The following is a 27,766-nucleotide window of genomic DNA, read 5'->3' on the forward strand; positions in this document are numbered from 1 at the left end:
GGATTGACTAAATTGGAATTATGATGATGAATGAATGCGATTCAGGTTTTAACTGCGCTTTTTTTGTTGACGAAATATCTTCCGGATATTCATGGTCTTATATTAGACACCATTATTGATATTTTTTTTCTTTGCTTTGTTTGTTTTTGTAAGAACCTCATCTTTTATGAATTATTGAATTATTCAATTATTGGACTTAAGTTTATAAGTTTTTGAGGTGGATAACTTGAGTTTAAGTGAGTGAACATTATTGCTTTGGATCTTTCATGATTGAGACATACAAACTTTCTTTAAAAACATAATATTTCAAGTTTGTTTTGTATACCCTATTTAGCTATTTTCGATTTAGTAAAAATAAAGTATGACACTCTAAAAAAAATGAGGTGTAATAAGGTTTGATAAGGATTAATAAGGTTTAATAATTTTCGATAAATTCAGTTAAGTTTAATTAATTTCAATTATATTAGAATAAAAAAATAATTAGAATTGGACAAACCCTTCCTTCGTTATTTTTTTTTTTTTTGTTTACCAGACCAGACCAACCTAAATGTCCTTTCAGACCAAGAGGGAAAAATCAATATCATAAGGAGGAAAGAAACAGGTGGGGGAGTTATAATGATGACTCTTTGCTGCCATAAAATCAGCTGCTCTATTGCCTTCCCGACCAATATGCCAAAAGTAGATCTCTGAAAAGTCGGCAACCTCTTTACCTACATCAGAAACAATAGAGTCAATACACCAAGGAACCTTATTAGTATTAGACATGGCTTTGATAACTTCATTATTACCTCCTTCAACAATAACTTTATTCATATTAAGACTTATAGCACAATGAACCGCCTCCTTGGCTGCCCAAGCCTCAATTTAGAGGATCGAGAGCTTAGGGTTGAGAGAATGAGCACCCGCACAAATCACCTCACCCAAGTGATCGCAAATGACAAAACCAATTGACGTACTACCATTGTTACTATTGGAACCATCACAATTAGCAATCACGGTCTGGGGATGGGGGGAGACCAAGAAGTTATCTTGCGCGAAGGATTGAAGGAAAAGGGCCTAAAAATCAAATTGGATGGAAGAAGAAGTTTTCTTTCCATATCTTGAGCATCGTTCCAATCCTGAAGGAAATTAGTAATACGACTAGCCGTAGCAAAGGCGGAACAATGGATGTCTCTAAACACAGATTGATTCTTTTTTTTTTTTTTTTTTTTTGACAAGGGGTTAAACCAAACAAATAAATAAAGAGGAGTTAGCTCTGCCTTGCTTTGACAGCAAGATTATGAGCTAATCTAACCTCTTCCCTACTTACTTTAATACAAGAGACAAAGTTGAAATTATTGGCTAGCCTCAGATTGATTCTTAGTGCACCAAATAAACCACCAAAAAATAGTTAGCTTGGCAGTGCTCTCCAAGCTGCTATTATAATGTTATCTCTAAAAGACAGATCCAAAGGGGATTGGAAAAAGTTGGCCAGGAATCCATCGATTGAAGAATATTAAAAGTATATGTAGTATAATTGCAATGGATCAAAAGATGGGAAATCGTTTCTCTATTCATATTACACAAAACACATTGTTGTGGGGTAAAAACATGGCTTCTTTCAAGTCTATCCTTAGTAGGAAGACATCTATTAAAGATTTTCCAAAGAAAGGAGGTAACTTTTGGAGAAACATTAATGTTCCAAATTCAATTTAAATTCACTTTGTCTATAAGGTCACTACCTTGCAATAAACGGGCTCTCGATATAACGGAAAAAGTCTCATCCTTCGTAAGACCCCAAATCCTTTTATCCGGAGTCGAATAATTTGGAATATAAACTGCTTTGATATTGTTCACAATAAAATCAGGAAGAAATAACTCAACAACTGAGTGTTCCAACTTGTACCATTTTAAATCACATCATGGACTTTAAGGTTAGAAAGATTAGAAGGGGGTTAATATTTTACTGATAGGATAATGGAAAACCCAATTATCCTTCCAAAAGTCAATTGAGACCCACCCGCAACAATCCATCTAAGACCTTTCGCAAATTCTGATCTAACAGACATAAGTTTTTTCCATTGCCACAAAGCTATACATGTGTAATTTTAGGATAAAGTATACACATGGAAGCTGAAACTTACTTGTATAACGATAGTTTTTTGCTGAACCCATCTTATTTTTGATGAACTGCACTTATTTTTACTGAATTGAATTTTTTTTTTACTAAATTTAACTTTTTTTTTTTTTTTAAAACCAATTTTAATAAATTAAGGAGAAGATAACCTCAAAGGAAAAAAAAGAGAGAACCCACCCTGAATTATATGGGTCGCGTATGTTACTCAGACACAGATTGAGCATCTACTCGAATATGAGTGTTCAAGTGTCCGACTCGGCTATTTTGTAGAAAAAAGTTAAGTTTTTAGTTTAAAATGAAATATCTAAGTCCGAAACGACACGATACCTCGTTTTTTAGCTAAATGAAGACGTCGGAGTAACGAAGTCAACCATATGTGTGATTGGACCTTAGGTCTGGCTCTGGCCCGTATGAATGCGAAGTTCGAACCACCACTTCACTTTGTTTTCCATTTCATTTCTTTCTGCTTCAAATTTTGGCGCTCTACAATTCCGTAAGCAACAGGTTATCTCTCTATCTCTCTTTAAAGTTTATCAAACTCACTTACATACTTCACTGATTATGATTTTCTTCTGTAGTTATTGAATTTGGAAGCTTGATTTCTCAAATCGCGCGCTATACAATCAGAGGTAAGTCTGCTAACTAAGCCAATCTAAATCTTCGAATTTCAAAATTTCTGCTCTTGTTTTGAATATTTTTTTTCATAATTACGCTAATTGATCAACTATAAAAACCTAATTGATAGATTAGTTTTTTTGAGGTATAATTCATAGATTAGCTTATTTATAAGATCGTTGAATTCAATTAACTTTTGTTTTGATTACTGGAACTGGTCGTTTGTGATTTGGATAATTGATTAATCGTCTTCAAATCTTAAATAATTTAGGTTGATGACTTTAATTTCAGGAATTTGTAGTAGTTGCTCCTAATCAATGTATCGAATCATAGCAGTTATACGCTTTTTTTGATCACATTTCCTCGATTGTGAAAAGTTGACGAAAATCAAGTTGAGGTTGAGTTTAAATGATTGGCACAAATTTCATGTCAGCGTTGTTGTCAATTTGAGTAAATTCAAATTTAAGTAGCATAATCATTGCTGCAAGGATTTCAGTGATCATCTATTAAAGGAGTTATGAAATGAAGAGAAGTTTTGCAAATTTGGTGCTGAAGTTTTCACTGCTTGTCAATGTGACCTAAATGCTAGTTTTGCTTTCACATACACAACATTTTGCGTTTGAGTTCAGTGCTTATTGAAGGATAAGTGTGTTTATTGTCTATAATCAGTTTGGAAGCTCGAATTGAACAAAATTAGTTACGGTTGTGCTTTATAATAGTTAGAACTTTGAATTCTGAACTATGATGTGAAAATGAATTTTCATTGCTAGTTGTGTGTGAGTACAAAGTTATTTTACGCAAAAGTATTAGTTTGATAGGTTTCCAACTTTTAATTCGTAATATGCATCCTTCCGTTCCTGGCTCAAACGTACTCAATACTGTTCTGGACAATCTTTATGGAATGAAGGTTATGTGTTAGGATTAACTGTGTTTTACTTGGTCCATTACTTTGATAATCCCTCTCTTGCTTTTTAAGGGTTACACTTGCTGTTTCACGGACCTTTTACCATTAGTATTGTTTTTAGTAGTAAATTTTATAAAGTTGACGTTCTGAAAATATATACTGAAACAAATTTTAATGTGATACGTTTTGATATTTATATCCTGTCCAAATTTTCGCATTGTGATTGTTAAAAAACAAAGTGTAACCATTAAAAAGAAATGGACATAATATAAGGATTTCATTGATTTCGTTTCACTGCAGTTGGGATTTCTACTTGGTTTCCGTATGTCTAATGTTTTTGGTTCAATTATAATTTTATTGACCCCATTCGTGAGTATTTAAATCTTTGGAGTTCATGTAAACAGCAACTGTTTTCTGCACAGAACTCTATTCTGGAACCTTAATCAGGGGATAAACAATCATAACTTCGCCACCATGCTTTATGCTGTTCAAGGTCTCCTGCTTCCAAATGAATTAAACTAGCATAATACTGCATGTCCATGTGTTCGTTTTAGCCCTCCCCTGATGTACAATTCTTTCTTTTGTTCTTGCTCTACTAATACGGCAAAGCAAATACTTGCCTGATACATGCAACATAGCCCTTATAATTCTGTACTTATGGATGCAGAATAGTAAATCAGTCATCAACATGGAGGAGAAAGATACTCAAATAGCAAGGAAGCGCAAGATGGACAGTGTATGCTTTAGTCTTTAGAAGAGTAACGGATGATTAAAGCTTTAGCTGTTATTCTCCTCTACATTAAGCTCATTTCTAAATAACTTCTGCTAGATGGAGCATGAAAGAAGTGAGGAAAGAGGTGAAACAGATGAACAAAATGAAGAAGAAGAAGAAAGTGAGATGAACTTCTCTGGGTCTGAAGAGATGAGGCTTGGCATTGCTCGCATTCTTGAGAAAGTTGAGGCTTTTAATCAACAGGTCCAATAGATAATACTCATGCTTGGAAAATATGTTGTGCCTTTTTCAATTTATAAAGTAGTTTAACTTGATTTATACTGTTAAGTCCTCCATTCAGTAATATTTGCAGCTCTAATCGAGTTGTTATGGGACATATGAAGTGTTCAAATATAATCATCAATTTTTGTCAGGTTTCTGAGATGCTGGAATCTGGCAAGTCACTGTTTACCAAGCTGAACCAGGACTTCGAAGAACGAGTTCTCATGTACGAGAGCTTCACAAGATGAATTCTTGACTATACACATTTGGGAAGGTTATTTAATTTTCCTAGTCTTTCGGTTGTTTGTTACAGGATCCACAAGGAGCAGATCGAGAAATGGCAGGAAGAGATAAAAGAGCTGAGGATGATCGATACAACGAACGAGGAAATGCATGCTCGTCTTAATAATGTCAAATGCCTACTTCAAACTGTTCATATCGGCCAGTGAAAATTCAGCTGTGGACTAGTTTCAAAACCTTGATCCATTGTGCTTTCTACTGTGAGTCATAGATTTGCCTGAAAAACTACAAAAGCTGTTGAGAAATGTATAAAACCTTCGAAATTCGGTATGATTCTGTTAGTTGTATATAGTATATGATATGCATCATTAAATGAAAATCTGTCAAAAAAAAGTACACTAGATACAGACATTCTTACAGAAAAATAAATATTGTTCCTCATATTTTTCACTTTTAAACCTCTAAACCTTTCTACACTAGCTTCTAGATTCATCAGAGTCAACAGAAGATGAGCTGCATCTTAATAATGCATCTATCATATGATTAATATTAGACCACATTTTAGGAGAAGATGAACTGCATCTGATTGATGGATCATTATATGATTTTTGTAGACTTTGCTTCAGTCAATTGGTCGTCAACATTCTCAAAGAGCTTTATAATTTTTCCATGGAAGCTCCAATTTTTTTTGGTAAACCTTTTCTACTTCGAAATCGAGAATGTTGACAACCATTAGCCTTAGCGGTTTGATTAAACCATTACAGCAGCTACATATTTTTACTAACACCAATTTAATGGTTAAAGATGGTTAATAGGCTATTAACAAATTTGGTATCATGTTAACTCACGCGATGCATGTGAAAGTAAAAAAAAAACGCTAAATTGTGTTATTACATCTAATAACCTCAAATAAGATATAACTACTTCTACCTATAAAGATTAATAACAAGGATCCCCCCAAATCACCTAAGTAATTATTTTTTATTATTATTCAGTTTATTAAATTGAACACTAGGGGCCATTCGGTATTAATGTGTTTTCTGTTTTTTGGTTTTTTGATTTTCAAAGTCATATGATATATGTCCTATAATGAATAAAAAATTAGTCAAATTTATTTGGAACATGATGATTTTGAAAACTGACAACTGAAAAGTGAAAACCACTTTTTCTGGTTCCAGTTTTTAATTTTTAAAAAAACTGAAAACAAAAAAACGATAACGAACAAGTCCTTCACTTCACTTCGGTGAATAACAGGGCCTAACTCCCTATATATATCATGAAAAAAAAAACGGTTGTTTGTATGGCTCCAATTCCCCAAAGTATCATTACTTTGGCGGAATATGATTTGCAATAATATCCCGATCTAACTGTTTCCCTAAAAAAAAAAAAGTATGAAATTCAATTTTCTTATATGGTAGAATATCCGTATTGCCTATTGTATTGGGATCCCTAATAAATACAGAGTAAAACGTAGTCAAACATGTTGAAATCCTTTATGATATTTTGATCCTTAAATGCTCTATTTAAGTAACAGTTACAAACTAAAGTCTCCCTCAAAAACGAAAAAAAAAAACTGAAGTCACTGAGATAACGTTACATCAGCTCTTCATTTTTAAAACACACTCTAACCAGATTGAGTTATAGTCATAATCATGGCTTTAAGGTTGTCTTCCCTTATATGTTTAGTAATTCTATCTTCTTTTGTATTGAGTGGATCATGCTCTAACAAACAAGTGCGTACTATCCAGGTATTTTTTTTTTATCATTCTCAAAATCTTGACACTATTCATATTTAGAGAGAATCTTCTCAATTTTTTGGAGTCTTGTTTGATTCGTCTGAATTACTACTTATTGGGAGACGCGCAGAGAGAGGTGAGGAAGATAAAAAAATCATAGGGAGTATGTTCCATTGACAAAGATTAATAAAACAAAAAAAAAAGTTGTGTTAACTAGTATTAGTATTTTTTTTCATAAAAAAATGTTGTTTACTAATCCTTCTTATTCTTTCTTTCTTTTTGTTTCTCATGCAGACCAAATATGGTGTTTATGACTGCATAGACTTTTACAAGCAACCAGCATTTAGTCATCCGTTGCTTAAAAACCTCACATCCAAGGTAAGTTTAGTTTGTTACTCCATACTTTCATAAGTAATTGAATTTTTAAGGGTTGGCGTGAGTAGTTAAGGGTCTCTCGCTCCTTAACCAAGGTCTCGGGTTCAAGCCTTGGGTATGGAAAAAATCCCAGCAGGGAGGGATGCTGCCCTTTGAGGTACCCATGCAAACTCTCGCACGAAATTAATCCACTCACCGAAAGCGGTGGGAAACTCATCGTAGTAGGACAAAAAAAAAAAAAAGTAATCGAAATTTTGAAGATGAATATATTTGTCTAGTAAGCAATATCATTGGAAATAGGTACTAAAATTTGTAAGATATGTAAGATATGTTCCCTTTTCTTCATCGTTCTCTATTTGAAGATTATGACACACCTAAGCTAGTAGAAAGATAAATTACCAAGAAGATTATTGTTAATTTGTTATTTAGATTTTGCGAATTAAACACATAGGAGTAAATAGATTATCGATTAGATGGATAAAAGAAACATTTCCTTGAATTTTAAATGGAGATTATTGTTTTTCTAGAAGTGTATAATCATAATTTTTATGCACAGGGTATACCAAATATAGTAGAACATCAAGGAAGCAAAGCAGGTGGTTGCCCTATAGGGACTATTCCTATTTTAAGAACCAATTCAGATTCTAGCAACTTTTCTCAACCACGTTCACTCCCTTCTAATTCAGAAGAACAATGTGTAAGACATTTTTGATTATTTCGTATACTCATAGTTATTTTTGAATTACCTATTAGGTTGATAAGACATGCATAATATTTGAGGTCGAAAATTTGTTTTTTTTTTTGGTACCATTGCAATATATTTATCAATTTGGCGCTATTTTTCTTTTATAACCAAAAAGGTAGAGTTGTATTTGTTTATTTTATTTTTGTCTACCGATCCTTTGGCGCTATGACCATGTTTGGTAAATGGTTTTTTTATTGTCTTTTGGCTTTTTAATTTGGTCAAACAGTCAAAAAAAGTGATTGGTTATTAGCTTTTTGGCTGGTTTTTAAACCAAAATGAAAAGGAGTAGTTTTTTGGATTGATTTTTGACTTGTTGCCCCACAAACTCTCTAATAACCCCCAACAGCCACAACTAATTTTACCTAACACTTTTGCAAACAGTTGGCTTAAACAACCAACTCAAAAAACCAATACATACCGCCAATGCTTCCAGCCAGTCAAACAAGCTAAGTAAAACCGTCAACAACCAATTGTCAAATAATCCCTATATATATATATCATCTTTCTTAGTCTAATTACTTTTGAAACGCTAACATGCCTTATTTTTAGAAATCAAGTTATATTAGTCCTTCCCTTCAAAAAAAAAAAGTTATTTTAGTCCTCATATTATTTTTAGAAACCAATGGTTTAACTTTAACTTTACTTATTATTTCCTCTCACACATTTGGTGTACTTCATTGTCAATTGGTGCAGGTTGCGGTAGTTCATACAAGAGCAGATCTAAGAAAGAGATTTTTTGGAGTTGATGGTTCAATAAGTATCTATAAACCCAGAGCGCAAAATACTCAATGGTCTTCTGCTCGAGTTAAACTTATAAATGCAAACGATTACATTGAAGCTGGATGGATGGTTAGATAATTAATTTTGAAAAAGCATTTAACGAGATTATCTTAAGTTCATTCATCGTACACCTTGATATATCATGAACATGGTACACCCAAGATTAATTTGTGCTCATTTACTCATTTGGAAGTCTCCTTATTAGTACATTTTGTTCATTTATATTAGAATGAACAATGAGCAATGAGCAAAAAATAGTCTTGGATATACCATGTTCACAGCACACCTGAGTGTCTGGTTTGTAAGATTATCTATTTTTGGTCGATCTTCTTAAACTAAATTTATTTTGTGGTAGTCAAATTCAGAGTAACGCCCTATTTATTTTTAGTGGTTCAACTGATTTTTTGTGAATTAAACTTATTTTTGTTGAGTTAAACTTAAATTTATAAAACTAAACTTATTTATTTTGAATTAAACTTTTATTTTTTGATAATATATTATGAATTAAACTTAATATTACTTAATTTAATTTATTTGTATTGAAACTGTGCTTTTTTGAGGTGAACTTTTCGAGTTTTCCATTGGTGGTCCTAAGGCTTTTTATTCCCACTGGTGACCTTCAATTATTGTTTTATTCCCAAATATGACCTTATAGAGTAAAAAAACCATTAGTTTCGTTAACTTTTCATTAGAATAAATGTCTCAGTTCGCGTGTGAAAATTATTTAGGTTTGCGTAGTCGCAAATATTGCTCGGCTAAAGTTTTGGGGCTCACTTTAGCCTTTGAGGGTCAAATTTAAAGTCTAAATTGGTTTTCATGTCTAAAAATTGGTCGGTTAAAGAATTCAGTGTCAGTTTGGCCCTTAAGGGTCAAAATTGACAAAAATTGATCGGAAGCACCTTGGTTTGTGTGCCAAGAGATTAGTTCTAATACAAAGTTAACAAAAATAACGTTTTTTTTTACTCTATAAGGTCACATTTTAGAATAAAATAATAATTGAGGGTTACCGATGAGAAAAAAAACTTAAGGCCACCAATAGAAAACTCGAAAAGTATAACCTAATCGCATGCAATATTGGATTACTATGAATACCTGGCCCATCAAATAAGGCCCATTAAAGCTTTTTCTCAAAGAGTACCTATTTCTAACTAGATTTTGTCTGGTAAGAGATCGCATACTTTTAAATTAAAATTAGGTAATGGTGAGTCCAATATTAAAAAGAGAATTAGCCCAATAATGTCTAAGTTAATTTCTTTCTGTAGCTAGTTTAATCTATTTAGTGACTCTCTTTTTATGTTAAAATTAAACTGTCTCTTTTAATAATTTTTGTTCTAACTGTGCAACTATGCTTGGAAGTGGAGATGAGTTAATGGGAGTACTTACATTGAAGTATTACACTTTATTTATGATGTTAGATGGTTGTTCCACAGGTAAATCCGGATCTGTTCAAAGATTATGAAGCCCATTTTTATGCAAAATATATGGTAAGCATTCTTGGATTATTATTTTATGGGAAGGAAAAGTGGAAAAAATGGAAAAGTGAGGCTAAATATTGTCTGTATTTAGATTTTAGAGTGTGTTTGGTTGGGTATAAAACCTTTCTTATAAAAGTGGTTTTTATTTTCTTTCATTTGGTTCGAAAACGGTGGAAAAATTGTTTTCCCACTATGTTGGAAAACATTTTCATCCTCAAAGAAAGGAGAAACACATTTTTCTCCCTATTGGTCACGTTTCTCCCATCCATCTTCGTCCATTCCGTTACATTATTTATTTTATCCCTACTTGTTTATGCAAGGAACAAAATAAGGAAAAAACTAAGGGTTTGCTCATTATCATTTTCAGTTTTTCTAAAAACAAAAAGCAAAAAAAGAAAACCAGAAAAAATGGTTTGCGTTTTTTAGGACTCGTTCATTATCGTTTTTTGTTTTCAGTTTTCAGTTTTTTTTTGAAAACTAAAAACCAAAAACAGGAAACCAAAAAAAGTTGTTTTCACTTTTTAGTTGTCAGTTTTCAAAATCATCATGTTCCCAATAAATTTGACTAATTTTTTATTCATTATAGGACATATATCATATGACTTTGAAAATCAAAAACCCAAAAAACAAAAACCACAGTAATACCGAACGGGCCTTTAATTGTCAGTTTTCAAATCATCATGTTTATAATAAGCTTGACTATATGACACATATCATATGACTTTTAAATACAAAAAATCAAAAAAACTGAAAACCACATTGATACCGAACGAGCTCTAAGCTATAAGCGTGCAATTGTGTTTTCCTTTGGAAACTACGTTTTCACGTAAATCATGTTCTATTACGTCCAACCAAGCAGAGCCCTAATGAAAAGTCTATAATGCCTCCCTCTCTCCTACCACGCTCCTCCTTCGTCGCATCTACACTACCACCACCACTTGTACCACCAGTCCACCACCAGAGCCCACAAACCAATATCACCACAAGATAATAGAACATGATGTTGTGTTTGAGGGTGGCAATTATGGGATAGTTTATGGTAACAATTTATGTTTTTGATAAATTTGTTTGGTATGTCATAATGAAACTCTTTCCAGACGTTTCAAACAGGATGCATTAATCTTCAATGCCCAGGTTTTGTCCAAGTTTCTAAGGACGTTCGTTTGGGTAATGTCCCAGATAGATATTCTGTAGTTGGAGGGGTGCAAGTATTTTGGAACATATCAATTGCCAAGGTAAGATTTCATGTTTCTTGTTGAGTGCAACAACTTGGGTGGTGACAATAACTAGTTGTAAACTTGTGATTCGTTGACATCTCTAAAAAAACATCAAGATTAAATTCTAAAACATATCATCTCTGTTTTTTTTTAATGGTTACACTATAATATTTTCCACTTTTCACAAATTTCAGTTTGATCATCTTTTGTGATTTTGTATGTAGGGAAATATAGTCATGTGAGGTTTTTTTCAGATTCATTTTATATGTATATTTTATAAAGAGTTTTTTGCGGGAATATATTAGGGTATTAGAGCATTTTGTGGGAATACAACTCACTAAATTTTTTTTGTGGGATATACCAACTTAAATTTAACTTTTGTTAAAAGGTACCAAAAATACTATTTCTAGTGAGAAAGTCAAATTTTCGACTTTGTGAGGAAAAATATAGTCATGCAAGATTTTTTTCAGATTCTTTTTATATGTATTTTATAAAGAGTTTTTTTGCGGGGATATACCAGGGTATTAGAGCATTTTGTGGGAATATACCTTACTAATTTTCTTTTGTGGGGATATACCAACCTAAATTTAACTTTTGTTAAAAGGTATCAAAAACACTATTATTTCTGGCGAAAAAGTCAAATTTTCGACCTTTGACTTGCTTAATTACTCTTTGTATAGTGCGTGATATTTAATTGCTTCTATTACATTAATTTTCCTCCAACTTCCTCACTGTCAATTTGTGGCTCACTCGCTAGTTCCTATCAAGTCAAGCCTGAAAATTTGACTTTTTCGTCGGAAATAGTGTTTTTGGTACCTTTTAACAAAACTTGAATTTAGGTTGGTATATAACCACAAAAAAAATAAAATTAGTGAGGTATATCCCATAAAATGCCCTATTACCCTAGTATCCCCACAAAAAACTCTTTTATAAATATTCATTGTTTATGATTTTACAAATAAAAGACCAGAAAAATTAATGCTCGAAGTTTTTGTATTGACATACGTGAAAAGTAAAAGTGTAACAGCATTTTAAAAATAGGGAAAGTATACCTTAAGCTTATTAAACAATGGTTAACACAAGATTTTATCCTTTTATTATCAAGTTAAATTTTGATATACCATAATACAAATATACTCTTTATTATACTAATATCAATATGTTCAATATAATTTTGATAATTGTAGCATCAAGATGATGGAAATTGGTGGCTATCACTCATAGGTAGTAGTACATTTCAAGTTGGATATTGGCCTAAAGAATTATTTGCCTCATTGAGAGAATTTGCTACACAAGTTGAATTTGGAGGAGAGATTAATTCAGGACCATTACAAATTCAACTCCCTGAGATGGGTAATGGTGCTAAGGCAGTTTATGACTATAAACGTTCAGCATTTATTCTACATGCAACTGTTGTTGATGAAAGTTTTAAGAATGTTAATCCTCAAGATACAGAAAAATTTACGAATTGTAATGAACCATACACTGTATTAGATGCTGGTTATCAAGGAGATTATGCAGGTCGAGCCATATTTTTTGGAGGTCCTTGGAATTATTAGATGTATTGTTAAAAATTCTTATGAGCATTAATAAAATTTTACCCTAATGTTTGGAAATATGGACAGTTTGTTCTCGAAAATTATCGAGAAAAAAGCAAGCTAATTAGTTGGAAATTATCGTTTTTAGAAATAGTATCCTAATGAGTGACGCGTAAATATATTTTAGCTATCAATTTGATTTTTGGTTGAGTTTGACTAGCTGTCGTTGATTTAGAGATTCAAGTTCTTCCCATATTCCTTTCATCTTGGTATAATAGTCATTCACAGATCCACCATTTTGTTTTGTTTCATATAGACTTTTATTAAGTCTATACTTGGTAGACCTATTTGTCAAACAAAACCTTCTCTCCAGATGCAGCCGTATTTCTCTAGTTGTATAAAGATACAAAATGGATTTTTTGATTTGTTCGGAGATAGACCCATGAATCCAGGCAATGACAATATGGTTGCAAGTGTCTCATTGGTCTTGCTTTTGAATGTCTTCTTTATCTCTTGTAACCAACCCATTCGCAAACCCCAACCTCCTCTTAGAAGCAAGATTGATCTCCATAGACTTTCTCCATGGTATGTAGTTAGTTGAACCTTGCAATTTCTCTATGAAATTGGGTTAAGACCATCAGATGGATGGATATAGAGTGGATGCAGGATATTTGAAAGTTTAATTTTTTCTTGTCCACCAGCCATTTCAGTCAGATTTAAAGACTAAATTTTTAAAGAAGAAGAAACTGAAGTAAGGAACAATTGAACACGAGAAAAGTTTTCCTACAATTTCGCTCTTGTTACTAGACGAACCAATAGCTTTAATATCACGTTGAGTAAGTCATGGTTACTCAAGAAAGAAGAAAGTAAGCAAGAGAGAATCGTGGCGCATTCAAGGTTGATTTCATTCAATAATATGTTACCTACCTCAGACAAAGCAACCTAGTATTTATACTGCTATCATCACCAATCCCAAGGATGATTCACACTAAAGGACAAAAGATAAAAAGCTTACAATACTAGCAGCTAACAATTGGACCATTTAGGCTGGACCAACTGGACTAACTAGACCATTTAGGCTATGTTCAGCTCACCTTATTTTTGCTTATTTCAGATCAGATCAGATCAGAAAAAATAAGTTCAGATCAGATCAGATCAGTTCAGATCAGATCTTGCTTATATTTAAAAATCATTATACTATTAAATATCTTTCATTACATATTAGTAAAAATTATAATAATTGAATATTAATAAAGTACTCATTGAGACGAATCAAACAAGACTCCACATGACTATATTTTTTCTTATATTATTGAGAAAAATCTGAAAGATAAGATCTTGTAATCAGATCAGATCAGATCAGTTCAGATCAGATCAGATCAGAAAAAATAAGTTCAGATCAGAAAATTTCAGGTGAACTAAACATAGCCTTAAGCTTACAAAACTTAGTATCAAACTTGGTATTATTGATAGATGTTAATGTTTGATAAACTACAAATTGAGCTATGAACTTTCCACAATTTTTTTTTGAAAGAAAAGGGATTTCATTAATATTTCGCCAAACGGCACTTACAAGTCATTTCTGAAAAACATAAAATTCTAATAGAAATACATATCACCCTAGAAATGTAAACATCGCAGATTTGACTTAATTTTGCCTTAATAAAAATCTTCATCTGAAGCAATGCAATCTGTGAGTTCGCTCTGGTTCGGCATACGATCTGCAGATGCGGAAATTTTGGGATGAACGTACTCCAATAGTCTTCCATAATTTTACAGAAGTTGTGAAACCCTAATTCTTCAGGTTGAATCTCGAACTTCAACCAATGAGAATAATTTCTCATACCTAAAAACATACTCACAACTCCCATAGGGGAGAAGGAGATTTCCAAAACAGAAACTAAAAACCCCATAAAAGGGTTTGAGAAAATCTCATAAAGAGATACTAATTTATTGAACAAAACAATAAAATGAACTAAAAACTGAAAATAAAAGGGAAAAAGGGGCTTACCATGGATGAAAACATCCATGGCAGCCCCCTAATTGATGAAGAAGGGGTAAGGGAGGCTAGGGTTTTAGAGAGAGAAAAGGAGAGGGGAGGCTAGGTTTTTCTAACCAGTAACTAATTTTACTTTTGTATCTCGTTGAACCTTCCACAATTTAACATTTATCATTGTAATTCAAATAAATTTATGAACGGCCACCATAGAAAATGAGTCGTCCTAAATATTCAGTTTGATATCCATCATCTAGAACTGTGTATAAATATTCACAATTCCAGACCTTTAAAGTCTGTTGAGGATTGACATTCTTAAAACTTTCATCCACCACTGTTGCATGTACAATACATGCTGAATTACTAGTATCGTAGCTTGCCAATAACCCATTTCCCATTCCAGGTCCGGGGAATAATAGTCCAGGATTTCCAATTTCACCACCCCATTCAGCTTGATTAGCAGATTCCACCAGTGTGGTAAATAAGAGATTATTGTCAAATTTAGAAGAATAGGATAACATTAATTAAGAGATCAAGAATTGACCACCACATCAGAGAAGATATTTTACCAAAAGAAAAAAGACCAGAAAAGATATCATCATATCATATGCTGGTCATGGATTGGCTTAGAGATGTAATTGTCGTAGTAGGGAGGAAAATTTGCGAGAAACAACTTTTAAATACTTGTATAAGTTTTTGCGAGAAACAACTTTTATAAATAATCTGGCAAAGAAGGCCTTAACAAAAAAAAATTGTGAGCGAGGGTGGCAATTTTGGGTGGTTTAACGTGACAATTTATCTTTTCAATTGGTATATCAATGTCATAAACTCATAATGAAACTCTTTCATAGAAGTTTAAAAAAGGATAATGCATTAATCTTCAATGCCAAGTTTTGTCCAAGTTTCTAAGGACGTTGGTTTGGGTCATGTGATCATGTCCCAGATAAATATTCTGTAGTTGGAGGGGAGCAAGTATCATATAAATTGACAAGGTAAGAGTTCATGTTTCTTGAGTGCAACAACTTGGCTAGTCATATTTACTAGTTGTAATTGGTGATACACGAAGATTAAAACGTACAACGGAAAACAACAACAAAAGAAAAACAACCTAATGAACAATATTATAAGCTTCTAACATGTTTCCCCTAAAAAAAAAACTTGATAAACAATAAAGGGAAAAATGGAGTTCCTGCAAAGTTTGGCCCCATCGCTTAGAGTTCTATTAGTAGCTGTCAGTCAACAAATAGGAGTAATGAATCTTTTCGGGATGAGTCATTGTCGAGTTTTAATTGATACTTTATATTTTTGTACTTCCTCTTAGTTTTTCTCCTGAAAATAATAAAGTGAGTAAATTAAAAAGAATAGGAGGAAGTAGTTTAAAAAAACATAATTTTTGATTTTTTTTTTATCATATATATATATAGAGAGAGAAATTGTTTTGGCATAAATTTAATAATACAATTTTTTACTTCTTCGGGATAATAATTTTAGTTGAATTTGTTTTTTCTTCACGGAATTTAGATATACGCCACTATATAAAAGAAGTTGCAAGGGTGGTCTTTTTTTCTTCTTTTGAGGAGTGGAGTTGTTATTTTTGGCTTAGGCAATTAGAGTGGATAAAGAAATATATAATGAGAATGGTAAATCAAAATTTTAAAAACAAGCAATAAATGTTATGAAGAAACACTTATTTTAACCAAAAAAATAAAATTTATAACACAACATTTATTTTTGACAAGGAGAAAATATCTAAATTTTGAAAAACTCAAATATCTTAATAATCTTATCAAAACAAGCTAAGGAGAATTTGTTAATAAATACCACACTTTGAGCACTTTTTGGAAATAAATACAGTACCTAAGTTGTTTGAAATTTTATATAAATATACCAACTTTCTGCTATTTCTTTTGGAATCACTACCACTTCATATATTTTCAGAAAATCGTTAATTTTCCAACGTTAGTGACATGCTGCTGCAAAATTACCTTCTTACCTCCCATTAATCTCCTCCGCCACTACCACCAAAACCTCATGAAATTCACTAGCCTTGGGATCCCATTCTCTCTCCCAACCACCATTACGAGGTAATGGTTTCATAGTTGGTTAGTATTGTGGGGTGGGTTGATTTTTTGATGGGTGGAGGTGGTGGTAGTTTCGTAGTTGGTGAGGGTGTTGGGGTGGGATGATTTTGAGTGGGTGGAGGGAGGTGATGGTTTCGTAGTTTGTTGTGGTTGTGAGTAGGTCGATTTTTGGATAAGTGGGGGCGGTGGTGGCAGCAACATTGGAAAACATGGTTGTTGCAGGTTGTGGTGGTGGAGGAAGGGTAAAATCGTAATTTCACGTGCTACTAATGTAGCAAAACTAACGGTTTTTTTTGTAAGATTCCGTTAAATGGTAGTTATTCCAAAAAAAAACTTGGTAACCTTTAGTATTTATATCAAGTTTCAAACAACTTAGATATTTATTTTAAAAAGTGTCCAAAATATGATATATATTGACAAATTTATCTTAATAAAACAATGGTTAACACTTAACTCAAGTAGAATTTTGATATCCCATAATACATATATACTATTTTGTAATAGTATAATATCAATATGTTCAATTTGATTTTGATAATTGTAGCATCAAGATGATGGGTAATGGTGCTATGGCAATTTATGACACCCAACGTTATCAGCATTTATTCTACATGTCACTGTTGTTGATGAAGGTTTAATTTTAACTTTTAAGAATGTCAACCCTCAAGAGTTAAGATACAGAAAAGTTTAGGAATTGTGACGAACCATACACTGTCTTAGTCTCTTAGATGCTGGTTATCATACTTATCATGCTGGTTATTATAGAGGTGGACTCATCTATTTTTGGAGGTCCTTGGGATAATTAGATGTATTGTTAAAAATTGTCATGAGTATTAATAAAATTGAAGATTGTTAAACATCGTCCAAAAATTACTTAAAATTGCCCCAAATATATTTTTATAGATCATTTCACCCTTTCCTCTTTTCCACACCACCCAGGCACCCACCACCCCCACCACCACCAACCTACTGCCATTTCACCCTCTCCTCTTTTCCCCACCACCTCGCCACCACCTACCTTCCCTCTCCTCTTTTCCACACCACCCACCACCCCCACCACCACCCCTACCTTCCCACTACCACCATCGACCTCCACGCCATCACCTGACGTCCTCCACCACAACCACTTGAAATTTTTTTATATGGGCGAACGTCCGGCCAGGACGTTCGCACCATGGGCGGAACGTCGTGGCCGGACGTTCGCCCATATAAAAAATTTCAACGGCTTAAGGGGTGGTTGTGTGCGACATAACGCGTGGTGGAGGTGAGGGTGGTGGTGGTACGTAAATATTGAAGGAGAGAGAGGGGTAATTTCAATGGAGGTGAGGGTGGTGGAGTGAGATGTGTGGGTGGTGGTGGCAGGCAGAAGCTGAGGGGGATGGTGGTAGTGGTGGTGGCAGCCTGGCAGACAGGAGGTGAGGGGGATGGTGGTGATTTCAGAAAAAAAAAGAGAAAGGTTATAAATGTAATTTTAATGTTTTTTTTGGGCGATTTTAAGTAATTGAGGGGGCGATGTATAGAATTTCAGATAAAATTTTACCCTAATGTTGGGAGATATTATGGGAAGTTTGTTCCCAACAATTATCTAGAATAAAGCAAGCTAGCTATTTAGTCTAATTAATTAGAAATTATTGTTTTCAAACATAGTATGCTAATAATGAGTGACATGCAAATATTATTTCAACTATCAATTTAATTTCTGGTTGAGTTTGATTAGGCTAAAATAATTTAACACAATATTGTCTAGCTAGTAACCACACCAAAGTGAGCATATAGGACATGGCATAATCACCAAGTTAGTACCTTAAAAATAGCAAACCAAAATAAACTTATTGAACTCTGATCAAACCAGTTTAGCCACATATCGAAAACCAAAATAAACTTATTGAATTATGATCAAACCAACTTAGCCACATATTGAACTCGATTGAACTCAACTGAAAATATATAGCTAGTATAGTATAATTACAATACACTAACACAAAAAAGGAACACTAGAATTCCTAATATAAAACCTAAAATTGAAGAGATGACTATTATTAGTTTTTTTACTATGACTCTTGCAAGTCATTATCTCCTCCAGCTGGTAGTGAATGGCAACATTAACAACAATACAAACAATTGAAATAAATGTATGGACTTCTTCATCTGAAGAGATGTGTTGTGAAAGAAAAGAGTAGAGAAGTTGAGAAATCAGAAGATTATTCACATGACAATAATATATACAACTATCTAGCAATCTCTTAACATTATGTAGGGCACTAGGGCTCAGATTTGCTATTATTCACACAATCACACAATAATATTCTAAACCATCTGTTCAGTTTCAGGGTAAACTTTAGTAGGTTTGAAATATCTAACATAAATACAATGCACTAGAAATCCTATAATAAAACCTATAAGTAAAGAACCTAACATGGCTACCACTATACTCGGCACCTTAAAAACCTTCCTGCGAGATTGTTGCAAGTCCATCTCCTCAGGTTGCTCTCCTCCCGCAGATAAGAGAATAGCCAGCTCCAGTAATAAAACTAGCATAAAAACCTGAAATAAATGCATGATCTTCTCCAAACTATGAAGAGAAAAGGTTAAAGAATGGTAAAGTTGAAAGGATTGTTGGTGGTAGTGTAGTACTAGGTAGTGATGCAGCGAAATCAATCAAATGCAAAAAATGGAGGATTAAAAAAAGTGGGAGAGAGAAAGTGACATTGAAAATGTATATGTTGGAGAATGGGAAATGATAGATGATTCAATATTCATTAATGGGTTTTGCTGTTTTTGAACTTGGAAGAAATGAGGAGAAGAAAGTAGACGGCTAAACGCGTGAAGCAGCACTAATTAGATTTATGTTTTTTTTTTTTTACTTTGAGCATCTATACAAATATATTAAAAAGCATGCGAAAACAAGAAACTGTGCCACGTGGCGCTCCTTCTAGGGAGTTTTAATTCATGTAATCCACGTACAATAATAAAAATTAAGAAATTGCATAATATAGGGTTTGATCTTGAGACCTCAATAAGTTCTAACCATTAGGCTAGGTTGTATTTAGTGTTATTAGCATAAAATATTATATTAATAAATGAAATTTTTTCTTACCTGGGGATTAACCCGGGCCTAATAACTAGTTAACATATACAATTGAGCTCTTATATTTTGGAGGTCCTGTGCAGTTACTCACCCTGCACAAGGCCTTAATTAGCCGGGCCTGGATTACCTTGACAATTCAATGTTCACTTCCTTCTGAAAATGTATGGTAGCTAGAAACTGTTTTTTCTAAGCTCCTTTGTTTTTTGCCTTAGAAACTGTTTCTTCTCTCCTATAAATGGTAGAATATATATAATAAGGATCATGGGTGAATAGTGTGTTAATCACGTTGCCTAGACTAGAGTATTATTGGTAGTATCCTTGACAAAGTTAATGGGGTTTGAGCTTATAATACTTTGATGGAATCATGGAACGAAATCATATAGTTTAGGTTCTTTAATAGGAAACATAAGTGTAGTTTAGGTTTTAATGGGTAGCTAACTCTAGTATAGCGTATCAGCCACAATTATAAACAAAAGAGTTGTGCAGCCATAATTAGCTAGTCTTAGGTTAATTAATGGACACAGCTGATCCCGATACAAATATTTTGGTATAATGGATAATGGAGTTTAACTATTTTTGTCTTTCGGGCGATATGCTTCGAATTATTTATCATTGTGTATTTGAAGTCTTCAAAACTCCAAAACGCAGTATTTCAAATACACAAAAACGCAGTATCTAACTTTCTATTAGTATGAACCACCTAGAATAAGATGAAAGCTACTCCTGCCTCGATTTTGTTAAAGAAATTGCATTAATTAACCAAGTGAAGACAATCACTTGTAATGTGGGATCTTTCAATACATAGTTATTTTTTTCTTTTCAAAATAAGGTTTTCACTTGAACTAAAAGTCAAAGATAGATAATAAAAGAAGGATAAAAGTGAAAAAATAACAAATGTCCCTTATTTGTATGGCACTTAGGTGCATTTAGGGGTTAGATGTGATAGGATCATATCGAATCAAACTTTTTTTTAGACCGGATCTGGGTTGGGTCAGGGCCACTTATGTCAAATACAACCTGACTAACGTATACAAGGTGCGGGTTGGTATGGGTTGGACCATTTCCGCTTGGCTCTAATCGACTTTGGATTGCCTCAGGCCGGATTCCAAATGAGTTTATGCGGATTAAGTTGGATTCAGGTGAACTTGGGTCGACCGAGTCGTGTTAGGACGTACTTGGGTCGGCTCAATTGAGATTCAGATGGACATTGGCTCAATACGGTTTCAGGTGGGCTTGGGTCAACTTATCTCAGATTAGGGTGGAAGTGGATTAAGTCATTATATGTTTGAGTCCGTTCTTTTGTAGTCATTGGCGATATCCACAGCATATTATGTTGATAATGTCGGGTCGATAATGGATCGGGTTAACATGGGTTGGGTCTAAATGAGTTTTTTTTGGGTTTAATTGGTTTTGGGTGAACTTTGAGTCGGATGTAATTTGGGTTCAGATTATGATTTTCAGTTCTAACTGGGTTTGGGTTAAGTTTGGGTCGACACAAATTAGGCTGAGTTCTAATTGCTCAGATATAACTGGGTTGGGTTGATTTCAGATCGGAATGGATCAGGTTTCTATACCTAATTATGTCAAATCGGAACACATCTGATGCAATAATTAATTGAATGCAGGTGGACTACCCATGGATCGGTTCAGTTTTTGACAACCATAGCCCATAGGTGCATAGTAAGTATCTATATTTATCCAAACCACAGCAAAACCCTTCTCACTTCTTCATATATGACCGAAAATGTATGTAAGATTATTAAGCTAAGAAAAATGATAACTATGAAGAACAAGAAGCAAATTTGAACGAAATTTAAAAAACTTCAAAAAGACTTAAAGAGAGTTGAAACTTAAAATTATTCATAGATGTTAATGTTTGATGAACTACAAATTAAGCTAAGAACCCTAGACACCAACATTTATAATCTTACACAAAATAAATTTATAAACTCCCACCATAGAAAATAAGTCGCCCTAAATACTCACTTTGATATCCATCATCTAAAACTGTGTATAAACTTTCACAATCCCAAACTTTTAGTGTCTCTTGAGGATTAACATTCTTAAAACTTTCGTCCACCACTGTTGCATGTACAATACATGCTGAATTACTAGTGTCGTAGCTTGCTTTCATCCCATTTCCCATTTCTGTTGGAGGATCTAGTAATCCTGGATTTCCAATTTCACCACCCCATTCAACTTGATTAGCAGATTCCGTCAATGTGGTAAATAATTCTTTAGGCCAATATCCAACCAAATTTTTGTCATTATTAATTGATAACCACCAGTTCCCATCATCTTGATGCTACAAGTAATGCAAATTCAAGAGATTAGTTGGTTAAAAAAAAAGATATTATGAAACTATATGACGAAATCAATCTAAAAAGATATCACATAATTATTATAATATTTTTTACGTATAAATTGCAAATGATGGTCATGTTAAGGTGTATAATATACATCTATATGATAAATATTACTTAATGAGTAATCTGTAAATTATTGTTGTCACAAATTTTTAAAGATGAGACTATTTTTTATCGGTTTTCAAGAATCATATCTCATTTTGATTGTGTAAACTTAGGTGTAGAAGCTATCCTTTTCCTTTAAAATTATAATTTTAACATAGTTTAGCCTTTTCCTTTTTTTTTTTAATAATTGTAATGTTTGACTTTTATGTTATTCAAATTTTTGATGATGCACATAATTAATTAAGCTAGATACATTTTATTATGTCACGAGCACAAGCACAAGTCATATAAAGGTAATATCATGAAATTACAAAGTAATTAAGAAGTCCTAAATTCGAATATACTTAGGCAATTTTCAGATCATTTTATAAGAAAATGTCCTATTAGAGACAATTGATACTACATGAGCGTATGAGATGAAGTGACACATGACAACGTGCAATGTTTTCCTACGTATTTTAATAATATATATTTAGATGTTGCTATTTAAGTTTCAAAGTATAATTTTAATATTTCATATCAATATTCTTGCATATAATTCCGACTAATTCAAGAAAGTATCAAAGACATAGATGGTCGAAGTTATGTGTTGTTATGCAAGAAATTCAAATATTGTGATTATAAAATATTACCGAAAGTGTATGTTCTGCCCATCCAACGATTTTTTTTGGTTTTATATATAATTACCATTACATACTTGTTGAAATATTACTGATAGAGTATAAATCTATTCCTGGGGTCAGTCCATAACATTCGTCCCCCCATAAGGACCAACGTCCTCGTTGGTCACGGCCACGTTGGCCACGGCCACGTTGGTCACGGCTGGCTGGTTCCAGGCCACCACTCCGAGGTTTGGCTCAGCTTAAGCTTATGATTGAGGTTCCAGGAATAAATTTATACTCTATCAATTACTAAAAACATGATGATCCAAGTCAATTTGCATATGCTCAAGAACAATTGTGACCTCATAGGCTCATACCTTGTCTATGGATATATTCCAAAGCTTTTGTACTCCTCCAATCACAGAATATATCTTTGGAACAGAACCCAAAGGTGCGTCTTTAGCTACTTGCACAAAACCTGGGCATTGAAGATTAATACATTCTTTTCCTCCAGCCTACGAAAATTCAATTTAAATATATAGTATTACATATAGAAGAAAATTACAATTTTTTTTTGTGAAAAAGATAACTACAAGATGTTGTAAATTTTACTAAACAATGTGATAATACAATGCTTATTACCGTGAATTTGGCATAGAAATGGGCTTCGTTATCCTTAAATACACCAGGATTTACCTAAGTATCAACAACATTATCCCAAACAATAGTGTCATACTCCCATGTTGTAGGGGCATAGTAATAGTAATAGTAAATTAGTAAGTACTTAGGGTTTGTTCTCTTCGATATAAAACAGCTGAACTGAATTGAAACTGAATTGAAATGAAGAGTGATATGTGAGAGTAAAAATATTGTCCAAAGCTGAACTGAACTAAGCTGAATTGAACTGAAATGAAAATAAGGTGGGGAGAACAAGGTCTTTTACCATCCATCCGGCTTCAATGCTATCAGGACCATTTAGAAGTTTAATTCGAGTAGAAGACCATTGAGTATCTTGCGCAGCAGGTTTATAAAGACTCGGTGAACCATTGACACCATAAAATTTCATGCCCAAATTAGTTGTATGAACTACAGCAACCTGCACAAATCAACAACAATTACTAATACCGTAATACGTACGTGTATAATTTTAAGCACGTATATAAAAGCAAAGGTTAGTATTTTATATTATTGAGCCGTTTGTGATAGATTAGTGGTATTGAGTATTGACATCACATTTATTAGAAAAACTAATGAAATACTTCCTCCGTTTAGAAATAGTTGCACCATTTGCATAGTGCTTACTATTCTTATCTTACACTTTGATTATCTTTGATGATTTAACATAGTCATATGGGATTTTAGTAGATTCGTCTCAGTATATATTTTTCAATATTAACTTTTTATAATTATTATTAATTCATTGATAATTGAAGATATTGATGTTTCAAACCATGTATTAACAAGCTTGAAAACATGAAACGTACGGTGCAACTATTTCTGAAGTATATTTATGTTTTTTAAGGAGAAACAATTAATCCTTATATGAAATGAAATAAAAGGCTTTTGATTTCAAAAACCTTGTTTTCGAATTTTAAAAGAAACTTAAACTCTAAATTTGCAATAATAATAAAGAAGTCCTAAATAACTTACACAATGTTCCTTTGGGGGAGGATGAGGAGGTAATTGATTTACGCCCGAAACTAGAATGTTTCTTGAAATAGGAACAGTCCCGATAGGGCAACCACCATCTTCGAGTCCAAATTCACTAATTTTTTGACTTTGGATTTTCGCCAAGTTTAGCATAAGCTGTGAAAGATTTGTGATAAATAAAATAAAAGACAAAAATCTCTTCAAAATTTGTATTCAATATATGTCAAATTTTATATCTAATTAATACTTACTCCGTTTGTTGTTTATTGTAACATATGACTTTTTATACTATTCAATATCATTTTGAGCTTCGTCATGTTAGATTCGTTTTGATGTATACTTGTAATAGATATTCAACTTTTAAAGATTCTTACTCAAAAACAATCAAATATATTAATAATCAAAGTTTCGCATTGACAATATGATGACTCTTAATAATATAATAGAAATAGAATGAAGGAAACTATAGAAGTACAAAAGGTTCATGATCAACTTAAGGGGGTGATGCAAGGACTTGTATATTATCATTTAATTTGTTCTAAGGTCTATACTTTTTATCTCCTTTTTTTTAGAGAGATAGAATATATAAATTACTTTAGAGGATAAAAGAGTTGAAAATCAAATTAGGAGATTCTCCTATATATTTGAAAATCATAAAAGAATTCATATTAATATTATATTGGCACAATTTTTTTATTTTAATATTGCACTTTGTCATTAGTTTTAACTAAGAAAATAACCAAAGTAATCTACATCAAGTCTATAATGGAGTAAAAAAATAGTATAGGTCCTTAATGAAACAAAAATCAAAACTTAAAGGACATTATAAGATAAACGGAGCAAACAACTACTCCCTCTGTTTCCTAAAGATCTCCCCTCTTTCCGTTTAAGGGTGTTTCCAAAAGATCTTCTCTTTTGCTTTATTCCTTATTTGGCAAAATAAATTTCCCTATTTACCCTCTCATGTCACTATCATATGGTCCACTATTACATTATTAATTCAATTTTACTCCATTTCTCTCTCCTACTTTAACCCCTTTTTATTTGTTTATTTATATTAACCCATTTCTCTCTCCTACTTTACTCACACCATGCCCCACACAACTTGATTTTCCTTGGTATCTGTAGGAACAGTAAGTGGAAAGATCTTTAAGAAACGGAGGGAGTACATATTAATTGGGAGAGGAAATGAGAACAATACAACTTGCCTTAGATGTGAAATTCTTTAGCAAGGGATATTGAAGAAATGTAGGTTGTTTGTAAAAATCCACGCAATCATAAACACCGTTTTTGGTCTGCACAAGAGATTAGAAAAAAAGTTTAGAAAACAAAAATTGTAAGTGTAATACTATAAATTTTCCATTATTATGAACCCTTTATTTTAAAATATACCGTTAAGATACAACTTTACCATATAAAATTGTATTAAAACTCTAAAAGATCCGAACTTTTTAAATTAGTACCTCGATAAACCTCACTCCTTGTTGATTAGAGAGTGATGACTCGCATAATCCACTCAAAACTAATGAACATAAAATCACTAAAACATAAGGTGAATAAGCCATCCTTAATGCTATTATCAACTAACTAGCTCTAAATTGTCACACTCGAGTGTTTTATGCGAATTACAATTCACAAGGTAAAGTTGTGTTAACAATGTTGTTTATATATAGAACAAAAAATTATCGTCAAAACATATAAAAGGAGAGCAATTATTACCAGATCAAGAATTGATCACCAGATCAAGGAAGATATATCATAAGCAGGTCATTTATTAGCTTAGATTAGAAGAAGGTCTTGTTTTTCCTTTGCATGTCTTTGTTTCTTTTTTAGCCTTCTAACAATTAGGGCACTTTTATTTTGGATTTGAAAAATTATGATCTTTTTGGGAAAAATCTATTTGATTTTTAGTGTTGTAGAAATATGCCTTGAATCATTGTGCATCGAAGGTGTTCGAAGAAATGCGTCAAAAGCGAGTTTCTGGATACCGCCCGATAGGGTCGGGCGAGGCCGCCCGATCGGGCCCGCAACGAGAGAAGAGCTGGAAGTGAAAAGCAGTCTCGCCGATGCCATCGGGCCTCTTGCCCGATCGGGCGAGACACCGAATTACGACTCGGGCGTTCTCGCCCGACCGGGCGCGCAACGAAGCTGGGGAAGGAAATAATTACCGCCCCGGGCGGGTTCGCCCGACCCGATCGGGCGGCTGCCCGGTAAACGCGTTTTCGTGTTTTTCTGACGGGATATAAATACTCTGTTTATATTCTAGGGTTTCTTATCACGAAATACATTCTTTCTCTCTGTAATCTGTTCTTCTCATATAATAAAATATTCTCCCTCTCTCTGCCGTGGACGTAGCCAAATTGGTGAACCACGTAAATCTGTTGTCTGTTTTTATTGTTTTTGCATTCATTATTTGTTCTTCCTCACATCCGTTATAACAAATTGGTATCAAGAGCTTTGGTTTTCGATCTGTGTGAGAAAGATGTCTGGAGTGAATGTCAAAATCGATAAATTTACTGGGAGGAATAGTTTTAGTCTGTGGCAGATCAAGATGCGGGCGTTACTGAAGCAACAGGGGTTGTGGGCACCGTTGGCAAAGAAAGCAACGGATTTAGTCACCGCTGAGATGGCGTTCTGGAGGAGAAAGCTCATTCAACGATTATGTTGTGCTGGCAGATGACATAATCACTGAAGTCGCGGAGGAGGAAACCGCATCTGGTCTGTGGTTGAAATTGAGAGTTTGTACATGACAAAATCTCTAACCAACAAGTTGCTTTTGAAGCAACGTCTGTTCAGCTGCGAATGCAGGAAGGTATGCCTCTTAGAGATCATCTTGATCAATTAAATACAATTTTATTAGAATTGCGTAATATTGATGTGAAGGTGGAGGATGAGGATGCCGCTTTAATTCTGCTTGTTTCTTTACCTATATCGTATGAAAATTTTGTGCAATCTTTCATTGTTGGTAAAGATTCTGTGTCCCTAGAAGAAGTTAGATCATCTTTGCATACTAGGGAATTGCGCCATAAGGCATCTGGTAGTAGTACAGGTACAGAAAATCAGTCTTCTGGGTTAGTGGCCAGTAGTAGTGGTGGTAAAGGACATGGTAAAAAGAATTTAAGAAATCTGGAAATTCTAAAGGG

The 27,766-nt window shown here is 33.3% G+C and overlaps 3 protein-coding genes across 5 annotated transcripts; 2 read left to right on the forward strand and 1 right to left on the reverse strand.

Moving 5' to 3' along the window:
• Positions 1-2,516: 2,516 nt before the first annotated feature.
• LOC104890003 (hypothetical protein) lies at positions 2,517-5,335 on the forward strand. Of its 2 annotated transcripts, none has more exons than XM_010675354.4 (6): positions 2,517-2,620; positions 2,695-2,745; positions 4,303-4,371; positions 4,465-4,611; positions 4,782-4,855; positions 4,943-5,335. In XM_010675354.4, the coding sequence occupies exons 3-6, from the start codon at positions 4,324-4,326 to the stop codon at positions 5,076-5,078; spliced, it is 405 nt and encodes a 134-aa protein (XP_010673656.2). In that variant the 5' UTR covers positions 2,517-2,620; positions 2,695-2,745; positions 4,303-4,323; the 3' UTR covers positions 5,079-5,335. The 2 variants fall into 2 exon arrangements, with proteins under 2 accessions (XP_010673656.2, XP_057250536.1); XM_057394553.1 differs by having other exon boundaries at positions 4,308-4,371; positions 4,943-5,141.
• Positions 5,336-5,429: 94 nt separating this feature from the next.
• LOC104890005 (hypothetical protein) lies at positions 5,430-12,813 on the forward strand. Of its 2 annotated transcripts, none has more exons than XM_048643787.2 (7): positions 5,430-5,560; positions 6,900-6,983; positions 7,537-7,677; positions 8,419-8,574; positions 9,936-9,989; positions 11,078-11,215; positions 12,385-12,813. In XM_048643787.2, the coding sequence occupies exons 1-7, from the start codon at positions 5,459-5,461 to the stop codon at positions 12,754-12,756; spliced, it is 1,047 nt and encodes a 348-aa protein (XP_048499744.1). In that variant the 5' UTR covers positions 5,430-5,458; the 3' UTR covers positions 12,757-12,813. The 2 variants fall into 2 exon arrangements, with proteins under 2 accessions (XP_048499744.1, XP_010673657.2); XM_010675355.4 differs by lacking the exon at positions 5,430-5,560 and adding an exon at positions 5,569-6,617.
• A 9,029-nt stretch (positions 12,814-21,842) lies between these two features.
• On the reverse strand, positions 21,843-26,188 carry LOC125496804 (uncharacterized). The gene is made up of 6 exons (XM_048642405.1): positions 26,087-26,188; positions 25,832-25,918; positions 23,917-24,069; positions 23,616-23,669; positions 23,351-23,488; positions 21,843-22,205 (listed from the first exon to the last, which is right to left on the reverse strand). The coding sequence occupies exons 1-6, from the start codon at positions 26,186-26,188 to the stop codon at positions 21,843-21,845; spliced, it is 897 nt and encodes a 298-aa protein (XP_048498362.1).
• Positions 26,189-27,766: the final 1,578 nt, after the last annotated feature.

The sequence above is a fragment of the Beta vulgaris genome, chromosome 4, assembly GCF_026745355.1.
Source record: "Beta vulgaris subsp. vulgaris cultivar EL10 chromosome 4, EL10.2, whole genome shotgun sequence".
NCBI classification, from domain to species: Eukaryota; Viridiplantae; Streptophyta; class Magnoliopsida; order Caryophyllales; family Amaranthaceae; genus Beta; species Beta vulgaris.